The sequence below is a fragment of the Mesoplodon mirus genome (assembly GCF_964341445.2).
Source record: "Mesoplodon mirus genome assembly, chromosome: 11".
NCBI lineage: Eukaryota > Metazoa > Chordata > Mammalia > Artiodactyla > Ziphiidae > Mesoplodon > Mesoplodon mirus.
In genome coordinates this window covers 40163815-40191670 of record NC_138987.1, presented here as the reverse complement: position 1 = coordinate 40191670, position 27856 = coordinate 40163815, and the positions used below count along the sequence as shown (strand labels likewise).

The 27856-nt window shown below is 52.9% G+C and overlaps 1 protein-coding gene across 1 annotated transcript in view; it reads right to left on the bottom strand.

The window, feature by feature from the left end:
* Positions 1-27856, bottom strand: part of MPPED1 (metallophosphoesterase domain containing 1) — a gene marked incomplete at its 3' end in the record, with an annotated part of 62124 nt that overhangs the window by 10007 nt on the left and 24261 nt on the right. Inside the window, exon 3 of the mRNA XM_082636261.1 lies at positions 11573-11794. Within this exon, the coding sequence (XP_082492387.1) occupies positions 11573-11794 (222 nt within the window). The remainder of the gene's footprint in view (positions 1-11572; positions 11795-27856) is intronic.

Below are 27856 nucleotides of genomic sequence, written 5' to 3'. Positions count from 1 at the left end.
GGCGCCTGGACGCAGCCTCACTGCCCTGAGGGCCAGGAGCCCACCGTCCAGGACACATCACAGACCCCGAAGAGGTCGGATGGATAAGAATTCCGACAGAGCCATGGCAGGCGGCTTTATGTCCTGAATTTCTGTCTTTCTGTTCTAAAGTAACCATTGGAATAATTTCCTTACAGAATGATAGTTGCCATGACAACCAGAGCAAATTTTCCTTTTCTGAAACAGATGTCTCATTTAGTTGAAAATTAGAATGTGAACAAACCCATGGGAAAAATTAATTCAAACTTTAACAGAGCGGTGAATACAATGTAATCTCTCAGAGGTTAACCCCTTAACAGCTTTTTTGTGCACTTACGGTAACCTTCGAATCCAGTCTAATTAGGCCCGCTTAGCCAATATAAATGACCTCTTCGTGGCCAATCATTAAACGGTTTCCCCCTGAAGCGTGAATTCCGGGTTCCCTAATGGCAGACGGGAGGGGGGCGATGCCTGTCTGTAGAGAACGGCTGAAGCAGAGCCTCCCCTGCTCTGGTTTTTCCATCTCCCCAGGTAAAGCACATGCCCCGGGAAAGGGGGTGTACCAGGGGCCATTCAATTAGCCTGGAGTATGGCCACCCCATTTCCCAGGGATGCTGGGGAGTGGGAGTGGAGGAGGCCCAGGGTGTCCTGGGTAGAGCTGGGCCCAGTGGTGCACCCAGGCCAGGGCGCAACGCCTGAGGGCAGAGGCCAGGGGAGGAGGGCCCCCTTGATAAGCCGCCAAGGGGTCACCGAGGGGACACCCACACAGGCCTAGCTCCAAAGGCTCTCCATGAGCCTCCAATCCTCACACCCACCCCGAGAAGCAACTGCCATCACTGCTCCATTTTACAGATGCACAAACTGAGGTGCACAGAGAATTGCCCAAGGTTACCTGGTAACCAAGTGGCACAGCCAGGGCTCCAACCCAGACAGCAGATTCCAGAGCCTGTGCTCTCTGCTTCAGTCTCAGAGTGATGACAACAGGACCAGGAATCCTGCCCACCTTCCTCAGCAAACCCCACTTTACCAGCCACTTTCACACCTTAGCTCAGTTAGTCCTCAGGACAAAGCTGTCAGGAGGCCCCCACTTTAGAGACGAGGAAATGATTGCACAGAGAAATCATGGGTCTGGGGACACTCAGGAGGCCAGAGGGACCTGGACCAGGGTTCCCAGCTCCTGCATCCTGTGCCCAGTGGGCCGCTGACCCGGATGCCGCTGGGGCAGCTGGACTCCAGTTTCTCCCTCTTCAATGGCAGCTGCCTGCCCGTCCCTCTGAGCCTGGCTGCACTCTGGCTCCTGGTGCTCCACCTCTCATCCACCCTGTGACTCTTCTAGTCCAAAACCTTCCATGGCTCCCAATTACTTCCAGGACAAGCCCAAACCTCATGGCCTGGCATGCGGGGGCCTTGGGCTCTGCCCCATTCCACCTTTCGGACCATCCTGCTCAGATTCCCCAATGAGCTCACCACCCACCAGTCACAACAATCCTCTGTTTCCTGAACAAGGCCCAGCCTTTCCCCACCTCTGTGTTTTTGCTCATACTGTTCCAGCCATCTGAAATGCCCTTCCTAGCCTCTCCTCAGAGTCCATGACCCATTATTTGTTAAGGCCTCGCTCAAAGGCCACCTCTTCCAGGAAGCTTCCCCTGATCACCTCCATCCCCAAGCACAAGTGACCCTCCCTGTTCTGAGTGCCCTTATACAGGCTCCTTCAGGGCAGGCCCGGGTCAAACCATCCCTGAATCCATCCTGCCTAAACTGATGGCTGGGCCCAGGTGGACCTCAGGGTGGGTTTGCACAAAGGGGGACTGAAGGAATGAACGAATGAATGAATGATGGAATGAACTGACAGGTGCTCTACCTGGCAGGCAGGCATGTGGGAAGAACTAAGCATTAACCCTCCCCTCCCCACACCCTCCCCGGGAGCCCTCCCCAGAGCCCCTGTCTGTCAGGAAGCCCTGAGACCCACCACCAGGACCACAACCAGAACCAGAACTCTCGCCATCTGCTGAGCCTCCCATTCTCCCTCACCCTGCCACGACCTGCCTGGGGGAATCCTGTGCCCATTTCACTGATGAGGCCTCAGAGGTGACGCTCACCTCCTCGGCTGCATCCGACTCACCGCCCTTGGGGGACCTTCCCTGCCTCCCCAGGCAGCCCGCTCCCTAGGTGAGGGCAGGGGCGGCTGCCCTACAGGTGGAAGGGAACAGCCTCTCACAGTGGCCCGCCCCATCCCCCCACCGACCAGGTGCTCTCCCACTTCCGCCTCTTCTGCGGGGTGAAAGCTGCAGTGTGAGCGGGGCAGGGCCCTCTCCCCACCAGCAGCCAGCCGCCCCTGAGCTCTAAGACAAGCCTGACCAGGTCCACTCCCTCTCCGGCTGCAGACCGAACACTCATCTTGACCCTAATCTGTTTGTTCTTCCTGCCCCAGGAACCCCTCCCCAAAAGGCCAGGCTTTCCGGGGCCACTTCCAGGGAGCCACATACAGCCTCTGCCTTCTCTCAGGGACAGCCAACACTGAGGGCATCTCAGGTGAGGATGACAGGTGTCACTGGCCCACGTGCGTCCTGGGACCCTCTCAGCACTCCAGTGAGGCTGTGCTCCCATCTGCAGCAGGGAAACCAAGGCTCAGCGTCGGTGACACCCCTGGGTCCCCCGAGAGAGTTCCTGCTGACTCCTCACCCCACAGGCGGCCCCCATTCCTGGGGACGTCCCAGTTCCGGTGGAGGCAGGTTTGCCTTGCTCCTTCTCTGCATCTCCCGGGCTTGGGAGCCAAGCGGGAGTCTGGGGGAGCCGCTGCCACAGCAGGGGAGCCGTGGCTGCCAGCGAGGGGGCAGGGCCAGGACGAGCAGCGACGTGTCCCCGGGACTGTCAGTCACACACCTTGCCCCACACACACTTAGGGCAAGTCAGCAGCAAGAGGAGTGGAACCAAAGAACCGGGTCCTTTGTCATTCCTAATTAATTTCCCCCACCCTTCCGAGGCGCAGAATCATTCATCTTTTGTTTCGCTGGGACCCCTCTGCAGCTGGGAGAAGGCAGAGGACTCGCTTCAAACATTAATCTCATGTAGAAGAGAGTGCGTATGTGTGTTGTGGGGCCTTCTAGAAAGAAAACAACAACGTGAAATCAAGGAAGGTGAGGATAGGAAAGGAGCAGAAGAGAAATCCCGTGCGTGTGAGAGAGGCTGAGTGTGAGAGAGGTGAGAAAGTGTGTAAGAGAGAGTATGGATGCTTATGTGTGCGTGTGTTATGTGGTGTGTGTGTGTGCACGTGTATGGCATGCGTCTGCATGTGCGTGTGCACACGCTCGTGCAGAGATAGCACAGTGTGGGTCCAGACAGGAGGAATTTCTTCCCTCCATCAAAATTTGGCAACTGCCAGTCGTGTGTTAAGGCTGATGAGTATAATAACCGGTGGAGGAAGGAGAGGGAAGTGACCACTGGTGGAGGACACTGCTCGGTCCCTCGGGGACCCTCCCAAGCCTGTCGTGTCCCTGTCACAGGACCAAACGAGGGGGCACCAAGGCTCGGTCAGGGCTCGCGGTCAGCAGGCTTCCCAGCTTGTCTTGAACAGATACAGGCTGTTCCCAACTTGATTTGGGCTCTAGACGGGAAGGGAGGAAAGTACCGCTGAGGTTCTGTGATACTGCGACCAGCACGCGGGGGTCCTCACTCGCTGCACCCTGGCAGGGCCCTGGGAAGGAGAACACGAGGGCCCGGGGCTCGGGGAGCATCCAGCACTCACGGGGCCAGGGATCTAGGACCCCAAGGCCAGCCTCTTGTGGTTCTGCAGCCCAACAGGGACGGGGCCAGGGCCAGGCTGGGAAGCAGCAGCCGATGAGACAGGTCAAAGCCAGCCGCCGCCCCCGGAGCTCCCCAACTCCACCCACCTGGGCGGGAACCTGGCACCACCTCTGCCTACAGCTGAGATCTTGGACCAGTCGCTTGACCAGCCCACGCTTCACCTCACCTCACCTCTCTCCTCTGTAAGACAGGGATGAAAACAGTCCTGCCTTGTCCTGTTGAGAGTGAAAGGCAGAGCAGGTGGGACCGTTGTGCAGCAGACTCATGGGAAGTTTGCTGAATGAGGGTTTCAGGTATTGAAGGGGAGGGAAAGCCTTGGCCTCTCTTGTCTGAACAGATCAAGGCCACGGTCTGTGCTGAAACCACCTAGAAATGCAGGATGAAATGTAAATAAGCACAGTGCTAGATGCCCGGGGACTGCCAGCCTCTGAACCAGGGAACGTGGGTCTTCATGGCCCTGAAGCAACAAGAGAGAAGGCCCCGGTGGTTAGCAGGGGCTGTGACCAGAAAGCTGGGTTCCTAGAGGGCTTCGGGGAAAGAGTGGACCACGGGGAGGCCTCCACCAGAGGGAAGCTTCCCCTGGACCTCTGACCCAGGCTTCCCCAGGCCGTGAGCCCGTGGGCCCAGGAAGCTCTAATCCATGAAAGGAGCAGAAGGGGGTCCCTGGCCAGGTGCACCCACAGATTGGGGTAGACATCCTCTCTGAGGGGCACCCCTAAACCTGGCTGCCCAGGATCCCCCAGATAGAGCCTTGCAGAACATGAGCGGGCAACCCCAAATTACGACACCCCAAACACCTTGGAGAATTACCGGAGAGACTGAAAAATGAGTATTTTTTTTAAGAGATGAAAAAGATTTTCTTAATAGAAAGAGCAAAGGGTGAGGTGGCTGGAACTGAGCCCCAGGCCCACCCATTCCTCAAGCAGAGCCAGAAGGACGGAGGGTCCGGAGCCCAGTGCAGGGCACAGCAGTCCAAACTGGGCTCACCGTGGTCTCCCATCAGCTTCTGGCGGTGGCGGGGACAGCGGGAGCAGCGCGGGCTGTCTCAGGCCTTGGCGACGCCAGGATCCCGCTCCCCTGGCACCCCCTTGACCATATTATGGTGACAGACATTGAGAAGCAAGGGAAAAGCTAGGAGTTCATTATTTCACCCTCTCTATTCTTTTTTCCCAGAAAGATGTATTTTATCAAGCCTTTTAAAAAGCATTTTATTTTAGCACCTCTCTGTCTGCCGTTCTGGGCAGGGCCCCCATCCTTCCACCCTGGCCCATCTGGGCTCTCAGTTACTGTGGGACCTTAAGCCATTCGCTTCATTTTGTGGGTCTCAGTCTTTTCAGCTATACAATGGGGACAAGGGTTAGACCTCACTCATGGTTGTGAAGAATTCAAGCAGCTGGAGCAGCTCTAAGATCAGAGCCCTCGGGTCAGCAGTGAGAATAGTAACTGTGCTACTATTCCAGCAATGAGCAGAGCCCCAGCACCTCCAGGGCACAGAGTTTAAATTCCCAGGCTGCTCAGTTCCTGCCTCCTCCTCGCACCTACCACCCCCAGCGGGCCTGCTCTATGCACACAGGGAAGCAGAGGGAAGGGTGTCAAAGGCTCACGCTAGAACCCACGGCCAGCCTTGTCCAGGGGCCACCCTCTCGGTGCCCGCAGCCCCTGCAGGCTGTACGTACACAACCTCCTCCAGCCCCCACTCTGGGCAGTCGAGGCAGTAGCTGGAGAGGTTTGGGGGTAGGTGGGACCACCGTGTGCTGAATGCCTGTGTGCCAAGCAACTTACGCACAAGACCTCTCTGAATCCTAAGAACAACCCCACGAGGGGACTGTCCCGTTGTCATTTCACAGAAGCCAAGATCTTGACCTGAGGTCACTCAGCTGGGCCCTGCACATCCTGGCTGTTTGGAGAGAGCTGGTCCCCGAGGCTCTGGCTGCCCCCCAGGCCCTGCCCTGCCCATAGGCAGCCAGGCCTCCTAGCTGAGGATCAGGATCCGCGCCCAGACGCCCAGCAGCGGCCCGGCCACCACTTCTCAAAGTTTCCTGTCTCAGCAGGTTTAGATGCCTTCTTTCAAAATACCAGAAGTAATTAGACCAGATGGACTAGCTGCGTGCCAACTTCACTCCCTCCCTCACTCCTTAAAAAAAAAAAAAAAAAAAATTCAAGGCCGTTTTCAGTTAAATGAGAACAAAAAATGCATCCAAAACCCATAAATGAATACGGTATGTATACGGAATTTTTTTTTTAACACTTAGGATTTTGTAACAGCTGAGTTCTTCCTCTTCTTCTGCGGATGGTTCCCGCCCCCTTCCTCTAAGCTGCTCTCGGCGAAGGCTCAGCTCCGGGTCTGCATCTGAGGGGCCCAGAGATGACTTCCAGAAAGTCACGGTGCCCCGGGAGGGTGGCCATGCAAGCACGCGGCTCTAGTGAGCCCTCCACCCCTCCCAGGCCGGATTGGACCGGGGAAGTGGTGACGCAGCCTCCCCTGGAGTCAGGCCCCTGCTCTCCTGGAGCCTCCACTGTTCTAGTTGGGAAAATAGACATGAAAGAAATGGGTTGCTGGAGTAGTTAAGACAGTGTGGCCCTGGAGCTAGGTGGGCTGAAGGAGCAGGCGATAGCCCAGACGCAGCCCCCGTGTGCCCGGCAAGGAGGGCAACACAGAGCAGCCAGGAAGGATGATCTCCATGTTTGGTGCCAGGCCAAGCGGAAAATCCCAAAACGGGATCCCTACCTCACACCGTCAATGCGATCACTGCCAGTGGACGCGACACCTAAACATACTGATAAAAGGCAAAACAGTGAAGATCTGGGAACATAATAAGGAAACATCTTCAGGACTTCAGGGGCGGGATTTCTTAAATAGGACACAAAAAGCACTTACTGCGAAGAAAAACAGTGACACATTTGACGACACCAAAATTACGAACTTTTAGTCATCTGAAGGTACCATGAAGAGAGGGAAGAGGCCGGTCACAAGGGAGGAAAAGCCACATCACACATTACATGTGATGAAGGGCTTGCATTCAGAATACATAAAAAATCTCTACGAACCAACACGGAAAGGGCAGACGACCCAATTATCTTTTTAAATGGGCAAAAGACCTGAGCCCTTCACAAAAGAAGAAATCCAAGCGGCCATGATTCTCAACCTCGCCGGTCGTCAATGGAGTGCAAATGAAAACCACCTTGAGATGTCAGCACAGCCACCACCAGATGGGTACGATCTGCAAGGTCTACAATACCCAGTCCTGGCAAGGAGGTGAGGCAGGGCACTGCTGACAGGAGAAAAGCTGGAGGAGCCCCTGCCAAAGAGCTGTACAGTGTATGACCTGACCACTCCGTTCCTCTGTGTGTGTGTGTGTGTGTGTGTGTCCACATGCACGCACACTCAGGAGTAAATTTCTATGTGCACTAAGAGACATGTGGAATGTTCACAGAAATATTATTTACAATGGGCCCAAAGCAAGGGTGGTGGGAACTGGGCAGAATGGATAAATAACTCGTGATATATTCATACGATGAAATCCTACACAGCACTGAGAAGAGAACCAATCACAACTGCACACGATGACGTGGAAGAATATTAAAAATATATAATATTGAGTGAAAAAAAGCAGTCATGGAACAACACATGAGTCCATTTTTATAAAGTTCGAAAAACAGGCAGAACCCAACTGTCTCAGGATACGGGTGGCCAGACGAAACACAACCTGCCCCGTTAAATGTGAACTTCAGACAAACAACACAATTCTTATAGTGTACATACATTTAAAATATTGCATGGGACATATTCACATTAAAAAATTATTCTCTCTCTGCCTCTGACCATCCTGCAAAAGGGGATTGGTAATGGTGCCCTGTCACGGGGGACACAGCCAGGCCGGACCCATTCTTGGATCTCCAGAGCCCTGCAGGGGGCCAGGCACCTGGCGGCCACTGTGGGCCTCCAAGTGTGTGTCTCACAAGAAGTGGAACCTTTCAAATCTGACCCACCAGTCTCCCAAGCAGAGCATCCCCTGGTGGTAACACTTAGAGGAAAGGCCGGTCCTGGTGACCATGAGTTTGCTGTCTGCTGCCTCCTCCGAGCTTGCTTTGGTGAGTCCTCAATATCAAGGCCACCCTCGTCCCAAGTCGAGCACCAAAAGGGCTTCTCTGAGAGCAGGCCCATGCATCCCTCTGCTTACAGGGGATCATCAGCCTCAGGCAGAGAACCAGTGGCCCTCTGCATGGGGGAGGAGCTGGGAGGACACCAGGCCCAACCACAGTGTATCTCTGCTTGCATGCCCCTTGTAATGGGCGGCTCACCACTCAGTAAGGCCCCACTGCCTCTCCTCTGGGCTCCTGCCTGCGGGATAGTCTTCCCACACTGATGAGAACCTGCCTTCTGTGTCCCTGCTTTGCCTTGTAGGACGACACAGAACAGGTCTGCCCCCAGTGCGGGTCAGCTTTGCCCACATGCCCCAGATACCACTGATATTAGGTTACTTATGGCTACTGATTTATTCGATCCCTGATCCCCGCCTGCTGGTGTTACGATGCTGCTAAAGTCGCCTGTATTCCACGTGTTAGTCAATATGTTAAGGGCACGGGAAAAAGAAAACGAAAACCCTGAACATCTGAATTTAATAATAATCACTGTCAGCTTTGCTGTCCATCCCCTCCTAACAAGCTGCCATATGCCCAGGCGGCCGGCGCCGGGGGCTGAGCTCGCCCAGCCTAAACCTCGACAGACAGTGGGGATGGCGAACAGCTCCCCCGAGCCAGGCAGAGTTGGCAGCCAGGCCACGAGGTTCTTTGCGAACTGATAAGAGCCACTTCCCCAGTGTGGCTTCACCTGACGACACCACAGAGAGGACCCAGGTGCCCCCTTGCCCAGATGGAAGACAGAGGCTCAGAGAGACATGACTTGCCGAGGTCAGATGTGAAGTGAGAGTCAGGGCAGTGGGGACGTCCCTGGTGTGTCTGGGTCCAGGGCACAAGCGTAACTGAAAGTCAGCTCTGCACACACGAGCACTGTGTCCCTTCCAGGCCTCGGGTGTGATGTGCCAGGTCCCCACGGGCTGAGGACGCAGGGCTACAGTGCTGCGACTCACTGAGCACTGGGAGACCAGGGTGAGGCCACCACCCACCGTGGCAGCCACCAGCCCGGCCTAATGGCCCAGCCTCAGGCCTCCGCTCTCTCACTGAGACCCTGGAAGCCACACTCTGCCCCCAGCACATCCACAGCCCTCTGAGCCTCCTGTGCCTTGCCAGGACTGTTTCCTCTGCCCGTCACACCCTTCCCAGACCCCAGAGCTGCTTGTATCTATGGCTCTCCTGTGGGGAGACTTCCCCAACCCTAGCTCCCAGAGCTTCTCCTCTGTGGCTCTTGTTGAATCAAGGAATTGGTGGCTGATGTGTCTCCCATGAGGATAAAAACCCCATGAAGACAGGAGCTGCATCTGTCTGGCTCACGGCACGTCCCCAGAGTGGCCATGGGACAAATACTTGATCAATGAATTAACCAACCAACAGGTGGCCATGAGAACATCATTTTGATCCCCAGGTCTCAATGGGCCAACAAGGCCGACGTGCATCCTGAGGCTATTCAGAGGACTGAGGAACACATGAAGAGCACGTTGTCCCACGCCCGGCACATAGTAGGCGCTCATAAAAGGGCCTCCATCTTGGAGCAGACCGAGAGTGAGGAGAACCACCCACTGTGTGGCCCTGGGCAAGCCATGTCCTCACCGGGGCCTCTACTTACCCTTCTGTAAAAGGAGGTCATTGCAGGCCTGGTCCTACCCTAGGGGCTATTGAGGTATCAGCGGGAACAGAGCTCTCTCTGTCCTGGTCTCCACCCCAGCGGCTCCCCCAGTAATAATAACCACACTCTGGGCCTGGCCTTCATCTGGACGGGCCCACACAGCCCTCACAACCCCCCTATAGGGTGGGCAGTATCATTTCCCTATACAGAGGGACCAGAAAGGCTAAGGCACTTGCCCAGAGTCACACAGCTAAGAGGTGGTGTTACCCCAATTTGAACAACCCTTCCCTTACCACCCAACTGCCCAGCCACTACTGTTGCTGAGATTCCGGGGGCCTGGTGGCAGGGGCCCACCCTCCCAGGCATGCAGGTCCCAGGGGGGAAGGTGGCAGAAGGAACTCAGGATTAGTTCCATGGTGCCATGGAAGCAGGTGCAAGCAACTGGCTCACACAGGGGGAAATGTAGTGAAACTTCCCCAGTACATGAGCCCACGTCTCACCTCACACCACCTGCTCCCAGCCCCAGACGGGGCCTAAAGGAACCCAGGGTTGCTGCATGGAATGCCAGCTCACAGCCTGCATCTCAGAATGCAGGCGAGGGGCCGTCTAGCCCTCGGCGTTAAGGGCTGTGAACCAACAGCGGGCCCAAGAAGAGTGTGGCGGGTCCGGCACATAACAGGGGCCCCGAAATATAGCTCCTCCCTTGCCTCCTCCGCCTATGGAAACCCCACACCTCCTTCAAATACCCCCTCCAACAGGGAGCCCTCCTGGATCTCACCAAGCCCTCCTTGGGTCCCTTCTCTGTGTAGCAGCCTGGTGCTGGGCCCGCCATGGCATGGGGTCGGGGGTGTGCATCCAGCTGGGATGAAGGTAAGGGTCAAGGAGAAGACAGGCACTCCTCCCACTCAGGCCCCAGGGGGCCTGCAACTAAAAGGTCCAGAACTGCCCGTGCCGGAGCCACAGAAGTCAAAGCAGAGACCACAGGCAGCTCGAGCACAGAGCAGCTGGACACCAGCAAGGCTGACAGCGGCCTCACTCAGGCCTCAGCAGCGCCAGCACTTGGCCTGCAGCTGGCATAGGGGACCACAGGGCTGGCCTGACATCCTGGCCAGGAGCCTGGGGAGCTGGCCGTCAAAGGGGTTCTTTGGGGCCCAGCTATGGGGCTGCACAGAGCTGCTCTGGGTGGGGTGGGAAGGACACTGAGGGACACCTGCCGGCTCCCACCCCCTGCTGTCCTCCATCCCACATCTGGGTTCCAGGCAAGGCTGTGATGGAAGGGGGCTCCACAGAGCAAATAACAAGAATGATGTCTCCACAACCACCCCCTGCAGAAGGTGCCCCATCACTCCCATTGTGCAGAGGAGGAAACTGAGGCACCGAGAGGTTAAGTGACTCGCCCAGGGTCACACAGCCCATAAGAGGTGAGGCCAAGGGGCTTCCCTGGTGGCGCAGTGGTTGAGAGTCCGCCTGCCGATGCCCCGGTCCGGGAGGATCCCACATGCCGCGGAGCGGCTGGGCCCGTGAGCCATGGCCGCTGAGCCGGCGCGTCCGGAGCCTGTGCTCCGCAGTGGGAGAGGCCACAGCGGTGAGAGGCCCGTGTACCGCAAAAAAAAAAAAAAAAAAAAAAAAAAGCAAGGATTCTGGAACCAAACTGCCTGGGTTTAATCTCAGCTCTGCCTATTCCTACCTGTGTGACCTTCCGCCAGGCCCTTACCCTCTCTGTGCCTCAGTTTCCTCACCTGGGAAATGGGGATACTAATAGTACCTGTCTATATGTGAGACAGTATAGCATATATAATTATTTGCCAGATATGGGGAAACCAAGGCTCAGAGAGTGGCAGCAACCTGCCTAGGGTCACACAGCGTGAGGGGAGAGCTGGCCCTGGGTCTCTCTGCTGCCTCTCCCAGCCCCTCTTCCCTCCATGCACTCGGCCTCACCTCGTCCATCCCCCCAGCACAGCTTCACTGTCACCAGCGGTCAGAACAGCGCCCACCGGGCACACTCACCACGGGGAGCCGTAGATCCGGAAGCCCCGCACGGTGACCTCCGAGTCCTGCAGGTAGATGCAGTTGGTTAGCAGCGACTGCACGTTCTCGTAGTTCTCCGGCTTCAGCTTCGACACGGACGGGAAGTAGTAAAAGTCCTGCTTGATGAGGTCGGCCATGAACTCCTGGTCGAAGGTCAGCTCGTGGTTGCCTGCGATCACGATCTTGTACTCGTAGGGCAGGCTGCCTGCAGAGCCGACACAGACAGATACACGGTGTGCCGCTGTTGGCTTCTGGAGGCCACGGTGCCGGGGGGAGGGGCAGGCAAGAGCCCCTGGACCCCCTGGCAGAGCTGACCCTCGCCACCGACAGGTGCCTTCTGATCAGAGGCGGCGGCGGCAGCCTGATCACCATCCCTGTGGCCTCCCTGCCCCCGCTGCTGCTGGGTGACAGGCCGCCCGCCCCCTAGACCAGCAGGACGGGGCTGGGCAGTTTCCTGCAGTGCCTCTGAGCTGCAGTGGACCCGGCCTCATCCTCAGGACTCCCCCACCTCCGTTTCTTCTGTCCGGGCCACTTTTCCACTGGAAGGAGACCCTGCCCTGGACCCCCAGGCCTGCCTCGCCAGCCTCACTGTCTCAGGCCCCCTCCACCTGGGGGTCTGACTTGTTAGCTTCCACATTAACAGGAATTGCAAGTTCTTTGCAGAGCCCAGGTCAAACCTTTGGAGACCCTACGCTCGGGAAAGATTACACTGCCCATCCCCACCCCTACTGCCATGGAATTCAAAGTCAAAACACAGTCTAAGTGGGAACAAAACAAAACCGTCCATGTATAACATACACTGAGCTAATACTAGGGTCCTTCGAGCTGTGCCCTCTGCAAATTCCACGCGGTTCCTCAACGCCGTGCTTCTTCCCCTTTCTTTCTCTGGGGTCTTACGTCACAGATGCACTAGGCAGGTGTGTGCAATGCCTCCCGGGTCATCTGGCCTTGGGCTGGGTTCCAGCACAGCCGCCCAAGGCTATCACAGCCCCTCGGCCTCAGTAAACTGGCCGCCACCCGCCCTGCCTCCCCAACACCTGCCGGCAGCAGCCTGACCCCAGGCTCAGGCCCGTGACTCCCGACCTCCCACCAGCCTCAGCTGCTAGGCTCTCCAGGCCTGGAGAAAGAGTCATGATGGTACCTGATTAGGATAAAAAAATGAATTTTGAAGGTGAACCCCGAGGCCCAAGCCTCTTTCTTGCCCCCTCCCCAAGGGTGTGCCCTGGTGGGTCAAGCAAACACCAAGGGGCGTGTGAAGGTGCCAGCCCAGCATGGTGCCTTGAGGAGATGGGGTGTCCAGGCAGGAGGATGGTGACATTCCATAGCCATTTCACAGACAAGTAACTGCGGCCACTGAATGGACCTTCTAAACCACTGAGTTCTCGTTTCTGAAGGAGCCAGGACAAAAGACACCAAACTTTGCGTCTGTTTCAGCAAGAAAGTCGCTTCTTTTGTCCAAATTCTTCAGCAGTAACTGGCTAGTTAGCACGACCCCATGCACGTATAAGCCCTACTACACGTCAGGCACGGAGCCAGGCCTTCATCATCTCCATCGTGCAGACGCGGAAACTGAGGCTCAGGAAGCTGCGGGGTGATGTGCTGGAGGCCACGTGGCCAGGAGGCGGCAGAGCTGGATTCTGAGCCAGGCAGTCCTGTGTGACCCTGACTTTCCACCTACTCGGGGAAAGCCCGGGAAAGCGCCCTCGACAAGGCCAGGGCGAGAGCCCCATCCTGACCACCGAGAGCTGTGGCCACACCTCTGGCTCCGGCCTCCCATCTGGGGGTCCCAGGGTGATGTGAGGACCGCCCCGGGCTAACAGAGATCCACACCTCAGGAGGCGTCTTCTCCATTCCCAGTGACCATGACTCCCACAGGAGCACACATAGGGCAAAGTGCCCGGCTTTGGAGCCAGCGGACCTGGGTTCTGTCACCTCTCGTCCGAGCAGGTCACTTAACCTCTCTGAGCCTCAGTTTCCCCTCTGATCAACGTGAGTGTGCCTGGTAACTGCCCCTTTCTGGGGGCCAAGGGCCTCGTGTGGCCCCCAGCTCCACCAAGCCCCTTCCCTGTGGCTGGTCCCATCCAGTGGTAACACAGTCCAGGGACAGCAGAGCTTTCTCACTCTTGACCATGACCTGAAACTCGACCTCCTCTGCTGTGTGAGCCTTCTATCAGAAACCCAATTCCAGAAATGCCTCTTCTCCAAATTCTGAGGACTGTCTGCCTTACTGGGAACCGAGGCCCACAATACCAGGTCAGCTGCGACAGACGTGGGATCAGACTCAGCTCCCCATAAGGTTCCAGGAAGAACCCCGTTTGCCCAGCACTGTGGAAGCTCCAGGAAGGGGCAGGGTGAGTTTTATGGCTGTGCCATACAATGAAGTTCTAGGTACCATAACTACAACTATTATCATATTCTAATTGCAATGAAATGGAAGCGTCCAGAACCTAGTTAGAAACTTCTCCAGCCCGCCCCCCTCCCACCCCTGCAGTTGGGACCTGCCCATTCTGCCTGGCCTCAGGCTCTATGGCTGTGGCAAAGGGCTGTTGGGTGGCCGCTCACCTCCCCGCCTGGCCACAGAGGAGGTGGGGACCCCAGCACGGAGAGAGAAGTTTTTCACAAAACAAGCAGAAAACCATAATCTGTTCATCACTGCCTCACTGGCCACCCAGACTTCTTTAGAGGTTTGAGAAAATAGCGTTCTCTCTTCTTTGGTGTTTGTCAACTCTGGGAGGCTGTCCGATGACAGGCATGGGCTCCAGGGGCTGACAGCTGGGTCCCAGACCCAGTCTGCCACTAACCGGCTATGTGACTTGACCTCCCCGGGCCTCTGTTTCCTCACCTGTGAAACAGGAAGAATAATGCCTACCTCGCAAGACCGTTCTAGGATTTCACAAGACAATGAATGGAAACACACAAAGCCTTTTGATGTTCAGAAAAAGTCAGCTTCCCTGGGCCAGAGTTTGCAAACTAGAAGCCAGCAGGCCAGCCCAGCCCACAGGCATATTTTGTTTGGCATATTTTTTTGGCTTTTCTAAATTTGAATTTGTTGCCAACATTAAAAATTAGAGAAATTCCAATAAAATGTCATTCTTTCTGTTTTCTAAAAATCAATCAATCAATTTTAAAATCTCACCATCCTGGCCTAGGCAAGTGCTGAGTGCCTGTGCTTCCCTTAGACAGGAAGCAGAGGGCAGTTTGCCCAGTCCCCACCTGTCCCTACTACTCACACCCAGCCCACTTCACTCATTTTAAGGTACTGCCCACTCCCGGCAGCGTTGGGGATTCTGGCCCCGGCCACAGTCCCTGGAGACGAAGGGGACCAGACCTGGCCCCTGCCCCTCCGAGCTGCCAACCAGGCTGTGGGGATGAGCTCTCCAAGGCCCCTCTGCCTCCCCGCCTCACCCATCCTCCTATCTGTCATCCCAGCCTGGCCCAGGGATGCTGAGACGTCCTGTTGTTCTCCTCACAGGAGAGAATCAGGAGCAGAGAGGAGATGTGTTGGCTTCACCATCTCCATCCCAAGCAGGTCCCAGCAGAAGTCTGGAAAGTGAAGCCCCCGCCAGTACCCCAGGTGACACAGTGCAGAGACCCCTCTCTCCAGTGATGCTCAGGCTGCCGGCGGGGAGGGGAGAGGCTTGCCTGGGCCTGAGCATCTGGAGAAGGGTCGTGGAGGACAGCACAGAGAAGCCTGCCATTTCCGGGACCTCACTGTTGGGCCAGCCACCCTTGGTAAAAGACTGGGCCCTCCCGAGGTGGGCTCTGTCACCTCCGCCTCGAAGATGGGGAACGAGGGTCCCAGGTCAGGAACCTGCCCAGGTCCCGCAGCAGGTGAGCGGGAGAAGCAATACTAGGTGCTGGTCCAGCTGACTCCACACCTCTGGGTCAGCAGCTCAGATTCGTTCAAGGCCACCAGGCCAGCCCCTCGCCAAACTGCAGTCGCGGCTGGAGCAGTGGCCACCATGACTGCCTTCCAGGACTAGTTCTCTGCGTTTCCACTTCACGGCATCCATCCACCCGACTCGGCGCGCCACCCCGGCTGGGGGAGCCCAAGCCGCACTAATGTATTGATGTCATGTCTCTGACTGGGGGTGTTACTTAAGCAAATTACTACAACCTTACAGTTTCATTTATTTCCGCAGCTCCTGACTACCAGAGACTGAGGAGTGGGCAGGAGGCTGTGGGCTCTCTCCTGTCCCTCCCACCTCGGATCAGAGGAGGTAACTGAGGCTTCTTCCCTCCCAGGGGAGAACCAGCTCCTGGACATAAAGCCAGGTGGGGGGCAGGAGCCATAACATGCTGGCGTGACACCCTCAAATATTGTCTGGTTTCTCCCCAAAAGATGGGTGCCACACGGCTTGGAGGCAGGGGGCTCGTCCATTTGTGAACACAGAAACCTTCCAGCACCTTCTGAGCTGGAAACCCAGCCACAAACACATCCCTGTCTTCATGTTCACTTGGACTTGGCAACTCGCCAGCTGTGTATAACCTTCAAAGACACTTAAGTATTATTATCCCCATTTTACATCTGGGAAAATGGAGGCTCAGAGAGGTTACACAAATCAATAATAAACTGATGAACAAGCACAGAGGGTAAGACAGTTTTTGTGGCTTGGCCTCATCAAACTCATCCTGAACTGGTACCATCATGCTACACTGCCTCTCAGCGGGTAGACAGATCATTGGATGGATGATGGATGGATGGATGAGTGGATGGATAGATGGATGGATGCATGACGGACGGATGGATGGATGGATGCATGACGGACGGATGGATGGACGGATGCATGAGTGGATGGATGATGGATGGATGAGTGGATGGATAAATGAATGGATGCATGATGGACGGATGGACGGATGCATGAGTGGATGGATGATGGATGGATGAGTGGATGGATAAATGAATGGATGCATGATGGACGGATGGATGGACGGATGCATGAGTGGATGGATAGATGGATGGATGGACAAAGAGGGATGGATTATGGATAGACGAACAGATGGAAAGAGATAGATGGATGCATTTATAAATCAATCAATCCATCTTGGGATAGCTTTGTCTCTTTTATACCAACTGATCTCTGTCTACCTGGATCCCTCCCTTTCCTCCAAATTTGTCCTCCAACTGTCCTGGCAGGGCTTGCTATCCAGACCCACCTCCCTCACCCATAATCCTGACTGGCCCTCTCTGAATCTTCTCCCACTGGACCTGCTCTCTTGTAGATGGAGGTGGGAGAGCCAGAACCAAGGCTCTGGTACGGCTTAACTATCACAGAGGCAGGTGGAAAAGTCCCCTCCTCTGTTCTGGGGCTGCTACCTCTGTTGCTACAACCTAAAGATGCATTAGATGCTCACATCAGCCTGCAGCTCTTACCAACCTGATTGTGGATAAAATGCCCAACGACCAATCATCAGAGGCTTTCTGGCTTAGCTTCATCTTCCCCCTCCTGTATCTGGGTAGTGAATGAGGGAGTGTTTAGGAGCCCTCAACGACCATTTGACTTGCAGGGGCTTCGTGGGGGAAAAGATGAGATGAAAACAAACTCTTCCCCCGATGCCTGCCCAGAGGAAATGAATGTTGTTCCCTCTGCCCCTTCTTGTGGCTGTCCTTCCTGGCAGCAGAGAAGAGGGCTAACATACAGGGAGACCACCTCAGTGCCCAGACGGAAGCACCTGCCCTGACAAGGTGCCAAGAGTGCCTGAACCCCGGCTGTTCTCCAGCAGGTGTCTGGGGGCTGTGCCAGCTTGGTGAGGCTCCGAGAGGGGACAAATGGGCCCAATGCCTTCTCACACCCACCTCCCTCAGCTCAACAGAAGCAAAGAATCCAGTCAGCCTATCCCAAAAGCCCAGCAAGCCAGAAACTCACTTTCTTCCCTGAAGCTGGGCCCTGTTTTAACCCCCCGGCCCTGGTCAGCTGCCCACAAGCTCTGTCTGAGCACAGGCTGTGTTCCAGAAGCTGGACAAGGCACCAAACAAAGCTTAGTCCTGAGGTCAGTACCAGAAGTGACATGCAGAGCTTCCAACTCACACCCCTCATTGGACAGAGGAGGAGACTGGAGTTCAGAGAGGGAAGGGGGCTTGCCTGAGGTCACACAGCAAGACAGGAGCGAACCAGCACTCAAACCCCAGGCTCCTACCCCAGGAATGCAGAACAGTGGTCACACCAGACAGCCTCTGGTAGGACGTGCAGGCTGAGTTGGGGACTGAAAAGATAGGACATTCGGGAAGAGTGGCACAGAGACCTGAGGGTCTGCTTGGCTCCTGGGCCAGGTGGACCTTGCTGGGGTGTGATCTCCCAGCCTCGGGTCTGGGAGAAGCAGCAAGTCCTCGTGGAAACCAGCCCTCCTCCCTGCTTTTCAGAGCTGGTGGGCATTGTTATGCATTTGTATTCTGCGTGATAACATCCAGCTCATCTTCCCCAAATGCTTCGTTTCTTCTCAGCCAGCTCACTTGAAATCCTGGCATTTGCTAGCCATGGATTTGTTGGTGGTAAAAGGACCATTTAGGTATTCATCAGCAGAGAATTGGAGGATGATCATACTATTTTAACTTTTCATTTGCCATCTATGTCCAAATAGATATGCACCCACACCTAGATTCCACATGGCAGCGAGTATGCGCGGGGTTCAGAGCACAAAGAGGGATGCAAACGAAAGCTCTGCTACTTGCGCTTCCAAGATTAATCTCCCTCCAAAAGGTTATAATTCTTTATCGCTAACACTCACCCATCCCATTGAACAGAAAGTGCTACCTCCAAACTGCATAATCTGTTAAATTCAACATGATATGTGCAAGCTTCTCCATAATCTATGCCATTCCCGGAGCAGCGTACGGAGCCCGGCAGAGTTTTAGTGTTCCCTGAATGCAGCGGCAATCAGGCAAATGCCCACTTATGGTTCCTCCCGCCCATCCCCGTCTCGCAGAACACAGCAGAGGGGAATAGAATAAAGAGACGGCATAACGATCTCTGATTGCATTTTTAGTGCGTCTTTGACAGTTCTGTGTTTAAACACTTGCCCATGTCTGGGAGATTCACGTGACCAGACTTCTTGGGATGGCACTTGATCTAGAGTAACTCTGGAATGGAGACTCGGCTTCAAGCTGCCGTCGGGGCTGCAGGGGGCTCGGGCACACGTGTGCCATCGCCATGCACACACAGAGGACACGGGCCGGCGATGCAAAAAGGGAATCTGTGTGCAGCCCAAGCAGGCGGGAGAGGCTGAAGACAGGTGCCTGGGCCAAAGGCAGGGCTGAGAGATGGGAGCACACTGCACGGGCTGTGTCCCCCAGAAGCTGGTTTGTGCTGCCCTGTGCCAGGCACTGTGATAAGCAATTTAGATGCAACGCTTCTAGACACCCTTAGAAAGCAAGGCTGGACCCCATCTCTGCCTTCTCCTGGCTACTTGGCCTAGAGTGAAAACCCTCACTTCTCTGAGCCTCAGCATCCTCATCTGTAAAGGCAGAACGTTTAGGGTTCTTCACAGAGTTCTTGGAAAAATCAAACTACGGAAGACACATAAAGCCCCTGTATTGTACTTATACAGAGATTTGTTTTAGTCAGGTATGGTAAGACTTGCAGACACGGAAATGACTGCCTTGAGGAAGAGGGTTATACTCACAGATCCGTAGAAACAGGGCAAGCGGGCAGAGGATGGGCTAGTGAATAATGCGGGTGGGCTCTGGGGCACAGGGCTGACCTTCGTTGTCTGCTCCCAGGCCCTGGGGTGATTGATCAGGGCAGTGTGTGCGACAGCCCTATGCAGGACGTGGCTGGGGGTGGGGTGTGGAGTCTGGATTAGTTGGTTTGCTTGTGAAAGGTGTGCTCAGAGGTGAGTCCTTTACTATCTCTACAATGGGTTAACTCTGCAGGGGTAGTCCCTCAGGGTCAGCCAGACTCCAAGATGCCAAGCCATCAGAATTCAGAAAACCAAAGGCATGACTGATACAACCTGGATGGTAGCTGTTATCACCAGCTTTAGGGATGTTAGGAGGAGTAAATGCCATGCTCTGCTATGAAATCCAGAAATGTTAGCTGGGAAGATGGAGATGAAAAAAGAGGCCTAAGAAAGTCAGGTCACTTGCCTGGCGTCACACAGCAGCACTGGAGTCCAAATCGCCTGCCTAAACCTGGGTGTCGAGACACCCCCCCCCCCCCACTGTAGGACAGACAGTCCTGGGAGGGCAGACCCTCCACCCACCGAGCTGCAGGCCGGCCCCCTCGGGTCCCATGGGGGAGGGTTCTGGATTCACAACCCAACACCGGTGCCCATATTTAAAAGGCAAATGCGATTTTTCTTCTGTTTCATCCTAATAGCCAAAATGTTTAACTTTCAAACATTTGTTTTTCCTGGGAAATGTTTTAAAAACAGGAACATTCAGTCCTAATCATCTATTTAAATGCTTGTTTCAATTGCTACCGCAGAGCACATAGGACTTCAGGCTGAAGGGGACAGTTGAAAGGTTTCTGGGTTCTTCCTCCCCCAAACTAGGCCTCCTGTAGCCAGAAAGATTTTGTGGGAACCTCCCCAGAACACACATGCCCAAACACTTCATGAAAAGCTCCCCAGGGCCCTCACAAGGGGCCAAGCTGGTGACCACGGATGTAACACGCATTCAGAACTCAAGGCTACGGCGCCCCCTCCAGGCCAGGCCCCGGTGGTGCCCTGACCTCAACTTCCCGCAGCACGACACACCGTGCACCCCCCTGAGCTGCTTGAGGCTTCTTTGTTCATGCTGTTCCATCCACCTAGGACCCTCTTCCTGCCCTTCTTTCTGAGCCAACTCCAACTGATTCTCCCTTCATCAATGGGCCCAAGTGCCACTTCCTCCAGGCTGCCTGCCACGAGCGTCCTTTTTCACCCAGCACTTGGGGCTCCCAGCTCCGCCCAGCCTGAGCTCTCGCTGTCGCTGCTTCGTCTGCTTCCCCCACCAGCCGGGCGTCCTCCCAGGCTGAGACCAGCCTGCTTCCTCTCTTGCGCCCAGCACAGGGCTGGCTATGGGGGGAAGTGCTCATACATGCTCACTGAATCCAAGATGTATTATCATCCACGTAGGATAGAGGATGAGGATCAGATGGTGAGGTCAATGACTCACCAAAGGTCCCCAAGCAGTCCACTACGGAATGTTACAGAAGGATCATCGTTAAGATCCTGACCAGCCTGTCGGGTGGCAGCCCCCAAGCTGTCGTGGCTTTCACTCCCTCAACAGACATCAAGATGGGCACAAGGCCCAGGTGTGGGGCTGGCACCCGGAGGCTCCAGTAAGAGCCTCCCTGGAGGCAGGGAGGCCTGGGTTCAGCCTCAGCTCTGCTACCACATCACCGGACCCGGGTGAGGCCTACCCCTGCTCAAGCCTCAGTTTCCCCATCTATCCCATGAGGAGGTCCTGACCCTTACAGAGCCCTTTCAGCTTTCTAAGACCCTCCAGGAGGTGCCGGGGTTGGGGGGGCTTCCCAAGGCAGGTGCTAATAGGGCCAAACAGCAGGACAGAAAGGGCTCACACAGGGCAGGGCATTTTGAATGTGCATGTTTGCCTGCTTGTTGCTGACACCCTGTGAAATCAACAGTAAAGGAATAAAAAGGTATGACCCTCCACAAGAAGCAAAGCGAGCTGTGGCCAGAGCCCCAGGCGGCTCAGGGACCCAGGCTCAGGTGCATGGTCGACCTAGAACCCATGGGAGCAGGTAGGCCCGGGGTGCTTCCCCCATCACATCCGTCACCACGCCCTTCACCCACCAATCTCCGCAGAAGAGAGGGTATTTACTCTCAAGGGAAAATAACAGCTCCACAGAGCCCCATTTAGGGACCACAAGGCTTGAGGGAGGATGGGCAGTGAGGTCGGAGGCTGAACAACAGTAGGATAAAGTGAAAGAATAAATATAGTGACTGTGGAGACCCCAGGCCCCTTCCCCAGTGAGCTCTCAGGTTCTGGAAGCCAGCCTTGGAAACTGGGGAACTCATTTCTGGGGAGAAAGATAGGTCCAGGAGAAAAGACCTACAGATAGTGATATCAGGGGCCCCCCAAAGAGATGGGAGGACCCCATCACAGTACATCCTCCACCCACACACACACACATGTATACACACAGCTTATCAACAGCTTTCAACCGTCTAGTTCTTAAACACAACACACAGGATCATCAGACCTCGGAGAAAATCCTCCAAGCTGAAAACGGAGGCAGAGGCCAAAACAAGAAGAAAGGAAATTGGAGGAAAAGGGGTTGAGGCAGGGGGAAAAAAATAACATATAATTACCACCATTGGTGAGATAACAGAAGATATTACACCCGTGAAATTCTAGCAGGGTGCTCTTAACAAAAGAAATTAAAACGTGGCAGAATTTTAAAATTTTGGTTAGAGAGTAGAAGATGGAATTGAGGAAATCTCCCAGATTTTCTCAATCCTCCCATGTGGAGGATCCCACATGCCGCGGAGCAGCTGGGCCCGTGAGCCATGGCCGCTGAGCCTGCGCGTCTGGAGCCTGTGCTCCATAATGGGAGAGGCCACAACAGTGAGAGGCCCGCGTACCGCAAAAAAAAAAAAAAAAAAAGAATGTCCCAGGATTAAAGGACAATATTTGCTCCATTTAAAGGGTTACCTGAGTGCCCACAATAATGAATGAAAAAACACCCACATCTGAGGCACACTGCCCAGAAACAAAACAGGTCATGTACAAAGGGTGAGATATCCAAACGATAGTGGAATCTTCAAGAGTGACACAGGAAACTAAAAGAAAACAGAGCAATGCCTTCCAAATTTTGAGGGAAAATGATCTGCTACCCAGAATTCTACACCCAGACAAACTATCAATTAAGATTGAGGACAGGGGCTTCCCTGGTGGCGCAGTGGTTGAGAGTCCGCCTGCCGATTCAGGGCACGCGGGTTCGTGCCCCGGTCCAGGAAGATCCCACATGCCGCAGAGCGGCTGGGCCCGTGAGCCATGGCCGCTGAGCCTGCGCATCCGGAGCCTGTGCTCCACAACGGGAGAGGCCACAACAGTGAGAGGCCCGCGTACCGCAAAAAAAAAAAAAAAAAAAAAAGATTGAGGACAAAATAAAGACTTCTCCTGACATACAATTTTGCCAAACATTTATCTCCAGCACATTCTTTCCCAGAAAGCTACTGAAGGGTGTGTTCCACCAGAATGAGGGAGTAAACCAAGAAAAAGGAAGCCATGGGATCCCGGAACCAGGAGCTCCAAGAGAAAAGGAAGGCGAAGGGAAATGGTGAAAGGGATCCAGGGTGATGAGTGTACACAGGCCTGGAGGCCAGCTAATCCAGACCAGGGCAGGGGTTGGAGGCTCAGGAAGTGTAAGAAAAATGGGCCATCAGATGGCCTGGCCCAGCCTACCACATTGCTGAGGGGCACTTCAAACCCTACAGGAGACAGGGATGAACCACAATGGGTACAAGGAAAAACAAGCAAACAAAACAATTTACTACTTTAGGAAAAACAATAGGTTATGCAATGAATATTTAACCAAAAACTGTGATGGGACTACAGCAAAAGGATAAGAGAGGAGATGTGTATATATGGGTAGAGAGACTAAGTCTCTATTTTCATTTTTCATAGTAAGACATTAAAAAGTAATCCCTAAAATTGAAAAATAAAAAAAACAGCATGGGTTTCCCTGGTGGCACAGTGGTTGAGAGTCCGCCTGCCAATGCAGGGGACACAGGTTCGTGCCCCGGTCCGGGAAGATCCCACATGCTGCGGAGCGGCTGAGCCCGTGAGCCATGGCCACTGAGCCTGCACGTCCGGAGCCTGTGCTCCGCAATGGGAGAGGCCACAACAGTGAGAGGCCAGTGTACTGCAAAAAAAAAACCCAAACAAACAAAAAAAACAAAAAAAACCCCCAGCAATATAAGGTTGTTACTCAGAGACATCGTGGTGATAAATCAGTAGCTACCAGATTTGCACGGGGAATAGGAATCAGGACTGGGGAGGGGACCTGGGGAGGAGGCTGCTGGCTTTACCATAAGCTTTGTAGCATGTTGTGACTCATTCTGCACATGTATTACCTTAATGCAAATAAAATTGTAATGAAATTAAAGGACAGCATTGGAGGCCAGGCACTCCTCACCTGCCTCCTACCTCTGCCCAGGGCAGCCTGACCTCTCACTGGTTCTACCCGCTGCTCAAAATCTAGAACCAAATCAAACTGGGTCACAAATGAATCTGTAGACTGTTTTGCATGGTACTGACATCTTAACAATCTGATTCTGAGGGTCTAAGGGCTGGGATGACTCTAGCAACCAGGTTCAAAGGCAGGTGATCTGGCCAAGCATCTCCTAACCCTGGCAGGTCAGACAGCCACCAATAACATCACAGGTGTTGCCTGCTGAGAGTCTGAGACAGGCTCCCTCCTACCTTACTTCTAACTCTTACAACAGCCCCACAAAATGGGCAGTAGATTGGCAGATGAAGAAATTGGGGCTCAGTGAGTTTAAATAACTACAAAATGGGTAAGCAGAGAAGTGGGAATCCATCTGTAGCTGAAGCCTCAATCTCTCCATTTCTGTCACACCACCAAGACATATTACATATGCCAAAGAAATATTCCTCAGGAAAAAAAAAGAAAAAAATGGTGCCATATACTTGAGTCCTTATAAAATCTCCCCTGTTATGAGGAGCTCTCAATGATTTTATTTTAAACAACATAACATTTTGGAGATATCTTGTGGCTTCATAAACAAGCCTTTACAGACCATCTTGAAAAGCAATACAGATGTCAGAACAAGTTAAACGAATTCAGCAAAGGTGCAGGATACAAAAGCAATGGGCAAGACAAGCAGTTGCATTTCTATACACTAACAATAAACAATCTGAAAAGGATATTAAGAAAACAATCCTATTTGCAATAGCATCAAAAAGAATAAAATAGGACTTCCCCGGTGGTGCAGTGGTTAAGACTCCACCTGCCAATGCAGGGGACACAGATTCAAGCCCTGGTCCAGGAAGATCCCACATGCTGCACAGCAACTAAGCCCATGCGCCACAACTACTCAGCCTGCGCTCTAGAGCCCGCAAGCCACAACTATTGAGCCTGCGTGCCACAACTACTGAAGCCCGTGCATCTAGAGCCCATGCTCTGCAACAAGAGAAGCCACCACAATGAGAAGCCCACGCACTGCAACGAAGTGTAGCCCCCGCTCACCAAAACTAGAGAAAGCCCGCATGCAGCTATGAAGACCCAATGCAGCCAAAAATACATAAATAAATTTATTTTTTTAAAAAAAGAACAAAATACTTAGGAATAAATTTAACCAAGGAGGTGAAATATTTGTACACTGAAAAATCCAAAATATCTGCTGAGAGAGACTAAAGAAGACACCAATAAGTGGAAAGAAGTCCTGTGCTCATGGATTGGAAGACTTCATATAGTTAAGATGTCAATATTATCCAAAACAATCTACAGATTCAATGGAATCCCTACAAAACTCTCAATGATGTTTCTTTCAGAAACAGAAAATCCATCCTAAAATTCATATGAAATCTCAAGAGTCCCTGAATAGCCAAAATAATCTTGAAAAAGAAAAACAAAGTTGGAGGTCCCACACGTCCTGATTTCAAAACTGACTACAAAGCTACAGTAATTAAAACAGTACGGTACTGGCATAAATACAGACATATAGATCAATGCAGTAGAAGAGAGAGCCCAGAAATAAACATATATGGTCAAATGATTTTCGACAAAGGGACTAAGAGGGAAAAGAACAGTCTTTCAACAAATGGTGCCAGGAAAACTGGACATCCAATACCAAAGAATGAAGCTGGCCCCTTAACATCATATACAAAAATGAACTCAAAACGGAACAAAGATCTAAAGTTAAGAGCTAAAATTATAATACTCTTAAAAGAAACCATAGGGGGAAAGCTCCATGACATTGGATTTGGCAATGATTTCTTGGATATGACACCAAAAGTGCAGGCAACAAAAGAAAAATATATCAAAATTTAAAACTTCTGTACATCAAAGACACCATCAGCAGAGTGAAAAGGCAACCCAAAGAATGGGGAAAGAATTTCAAATCATATTTCTGGTAAGATGTTAATACCCAGAGTATACAGAGAACTCCTAAAACTCAACAACAAAACCCCCAAACAATCAAATTCAAAAATGGGCAGAGGACTTGAATTGAGATTTCTCCAAAATGGCCAATAAGCATATGAAAAGATGTTCCACATCACTGATCATTAGGGAACTGCAAATCAAAGTGTGAGATAACAGCCTCCATCCATCAGGATGGTTACTATCAGAAAAACAGAAAACAGCAAGTGCCGGTAAAGTTGTGGAGAAATGACAGCCCTTGGGCACTGTTGGTAGGAATATAAAATGGAACAGCCGCTGTGGAAAACAGTATGGAAGTTTCTCAAAAATTAAAAACAGAACTAGCATATGATCCAGCAGTTCCATTTCTGGGTATATGCCCTGAAGAACTGGAAGCAGGGACACAAACAGGTATTTGTACCCTCATATTCGCAACAGCATTATTCACAACAGCTCAAAGGTGGGGGCAACTCAGGTGTCCATTAACAGATAAATGGATAAGTACAATGTGGCATATCCACACAATGGAATATAATTCAGCCTTAAAAAGGAAGGAAATTTTGACACACACTACAACATGCATGAACCTTGAGGACATTTTGCTCAGTGAAATGAGCCAGTCACAAAAGAATAAATACTGTATGATTCTACTTATATGAGGTCCCTGTAGTCAAATTCACAGAGACAGAAAGTAGAATGGTGAGTGCCAGGGGCTGGGGAGGAGGAGTTAGTGTTTAATGGGTACAACGTTTCAGTTTGGGAAGATGAAGAGCTCAGGAGATGGATGGGGTGATGGTTGCACAGCAATGTGAATGTGCTTCATGCCACTGAGCTGCACACTTGAAAAAGGTTAAAATGGCAAATGTTATGTATATTTAACCACGATTTAAATTTTAAAATAATCTTAAAAGAAGAGAACCAAGGGCCTTGAATTCCAGACACTAGAATTGTGAGCAGGTAGAACCATAGGTTCTTGGAACTCTTAGAATCCTAGAATCTTAGAGCCCTGGAAGCCAATCATTCTAATCTTGGAAGCAAACAATTCTAGAACTTTAGAAGTCATCAAGGTTTACAGGTGGAAAGGGACTGAGTGGCCATCTAGAGTCTTGGCCCCCTCACCCTTCCCCCCTTTACCAAAAAGTCCTACTTAAGGAGCTCCAGGCCAGGAAGCCTATACCTGCTTCCATCCTTCCAGAAAATTCCCAGCATGGATTTCACCTGGGGTTTGACAGCCCTGGATGAAAGACATGACTATGGGGACAGATACCTGGCCTTCGTGTTACGGAATAAACGTTTTTCCAAAAGGTTCCTCTGGTGCCTTCTGACACCTACAGACAACCCTTTTAAAGGGGAAAAAATTGGCCCAAAACGATATTCTTTGCAGTAGCAACTGAAATAAGTACTTGAAAATGGTTAAGACAAAACGTTCCTATTTTTTAAATACTTCTTAGTGAAACCAAGTGTTTTAAAGCTAAATAAACATTTTGGAGATTAAGATACATGAAAGTAAAATCATCTTGCCACCTCTGTTGATGTCTCCTTTATTCTACAGTCATTCTCCTTGGCCCTAATAAGTGCCGGACCCTGTGCTGGGAGCTGGGGACAGAGAGGTCCCGACCCAGTCCCTTCTCCTGTTGTCTAGTGTGAAAAGATACATGCAAGAAATCTGGGATCTGTAATGCGGGCGGTACCAAGTCATAGGGAACCGTAAACAGTAGTGAGTTTTCCTTTCCCTGACCAGGAGTGAGGGAGGAGCTCTGAAAGGTGGCTAAGAGGGAGCATCATAGAAGTAGCAGCTCTCCAGGCAGACGAGGCTGGGAAGGGCATCCCGGGAAGAGTACCCCACACAAGCAAAGGCACAGAGGTGGGAAAATCTACCTGCTAGGTATTTGGCCATTGCTTAGAAGCCCAGGGCAGATGGGGCTGCAAGTGGGGACAGGCCTGGGAGGGACAGATGGGGTCACACCAGGAGGGGTCTCCACTGCCCGGCGAAGATCTGGACTTCTCCCAGACACAGGAGAAAACCAAAAAAGAGCATTAAGGGGAGAGGGGATACGGTTGGATCGATGAACAAAAAACTTTCAAACACAAATATGACAAATGTTAGTCTGGAAAGTGACTATTTGAGAGGTTGGGATGCTACCAGAGAAAGCCCCGCTTTGTCAGCTCCACGTTTCCCCTTCAGGGTCATGGCTGTCAAACCAGCCCAGAA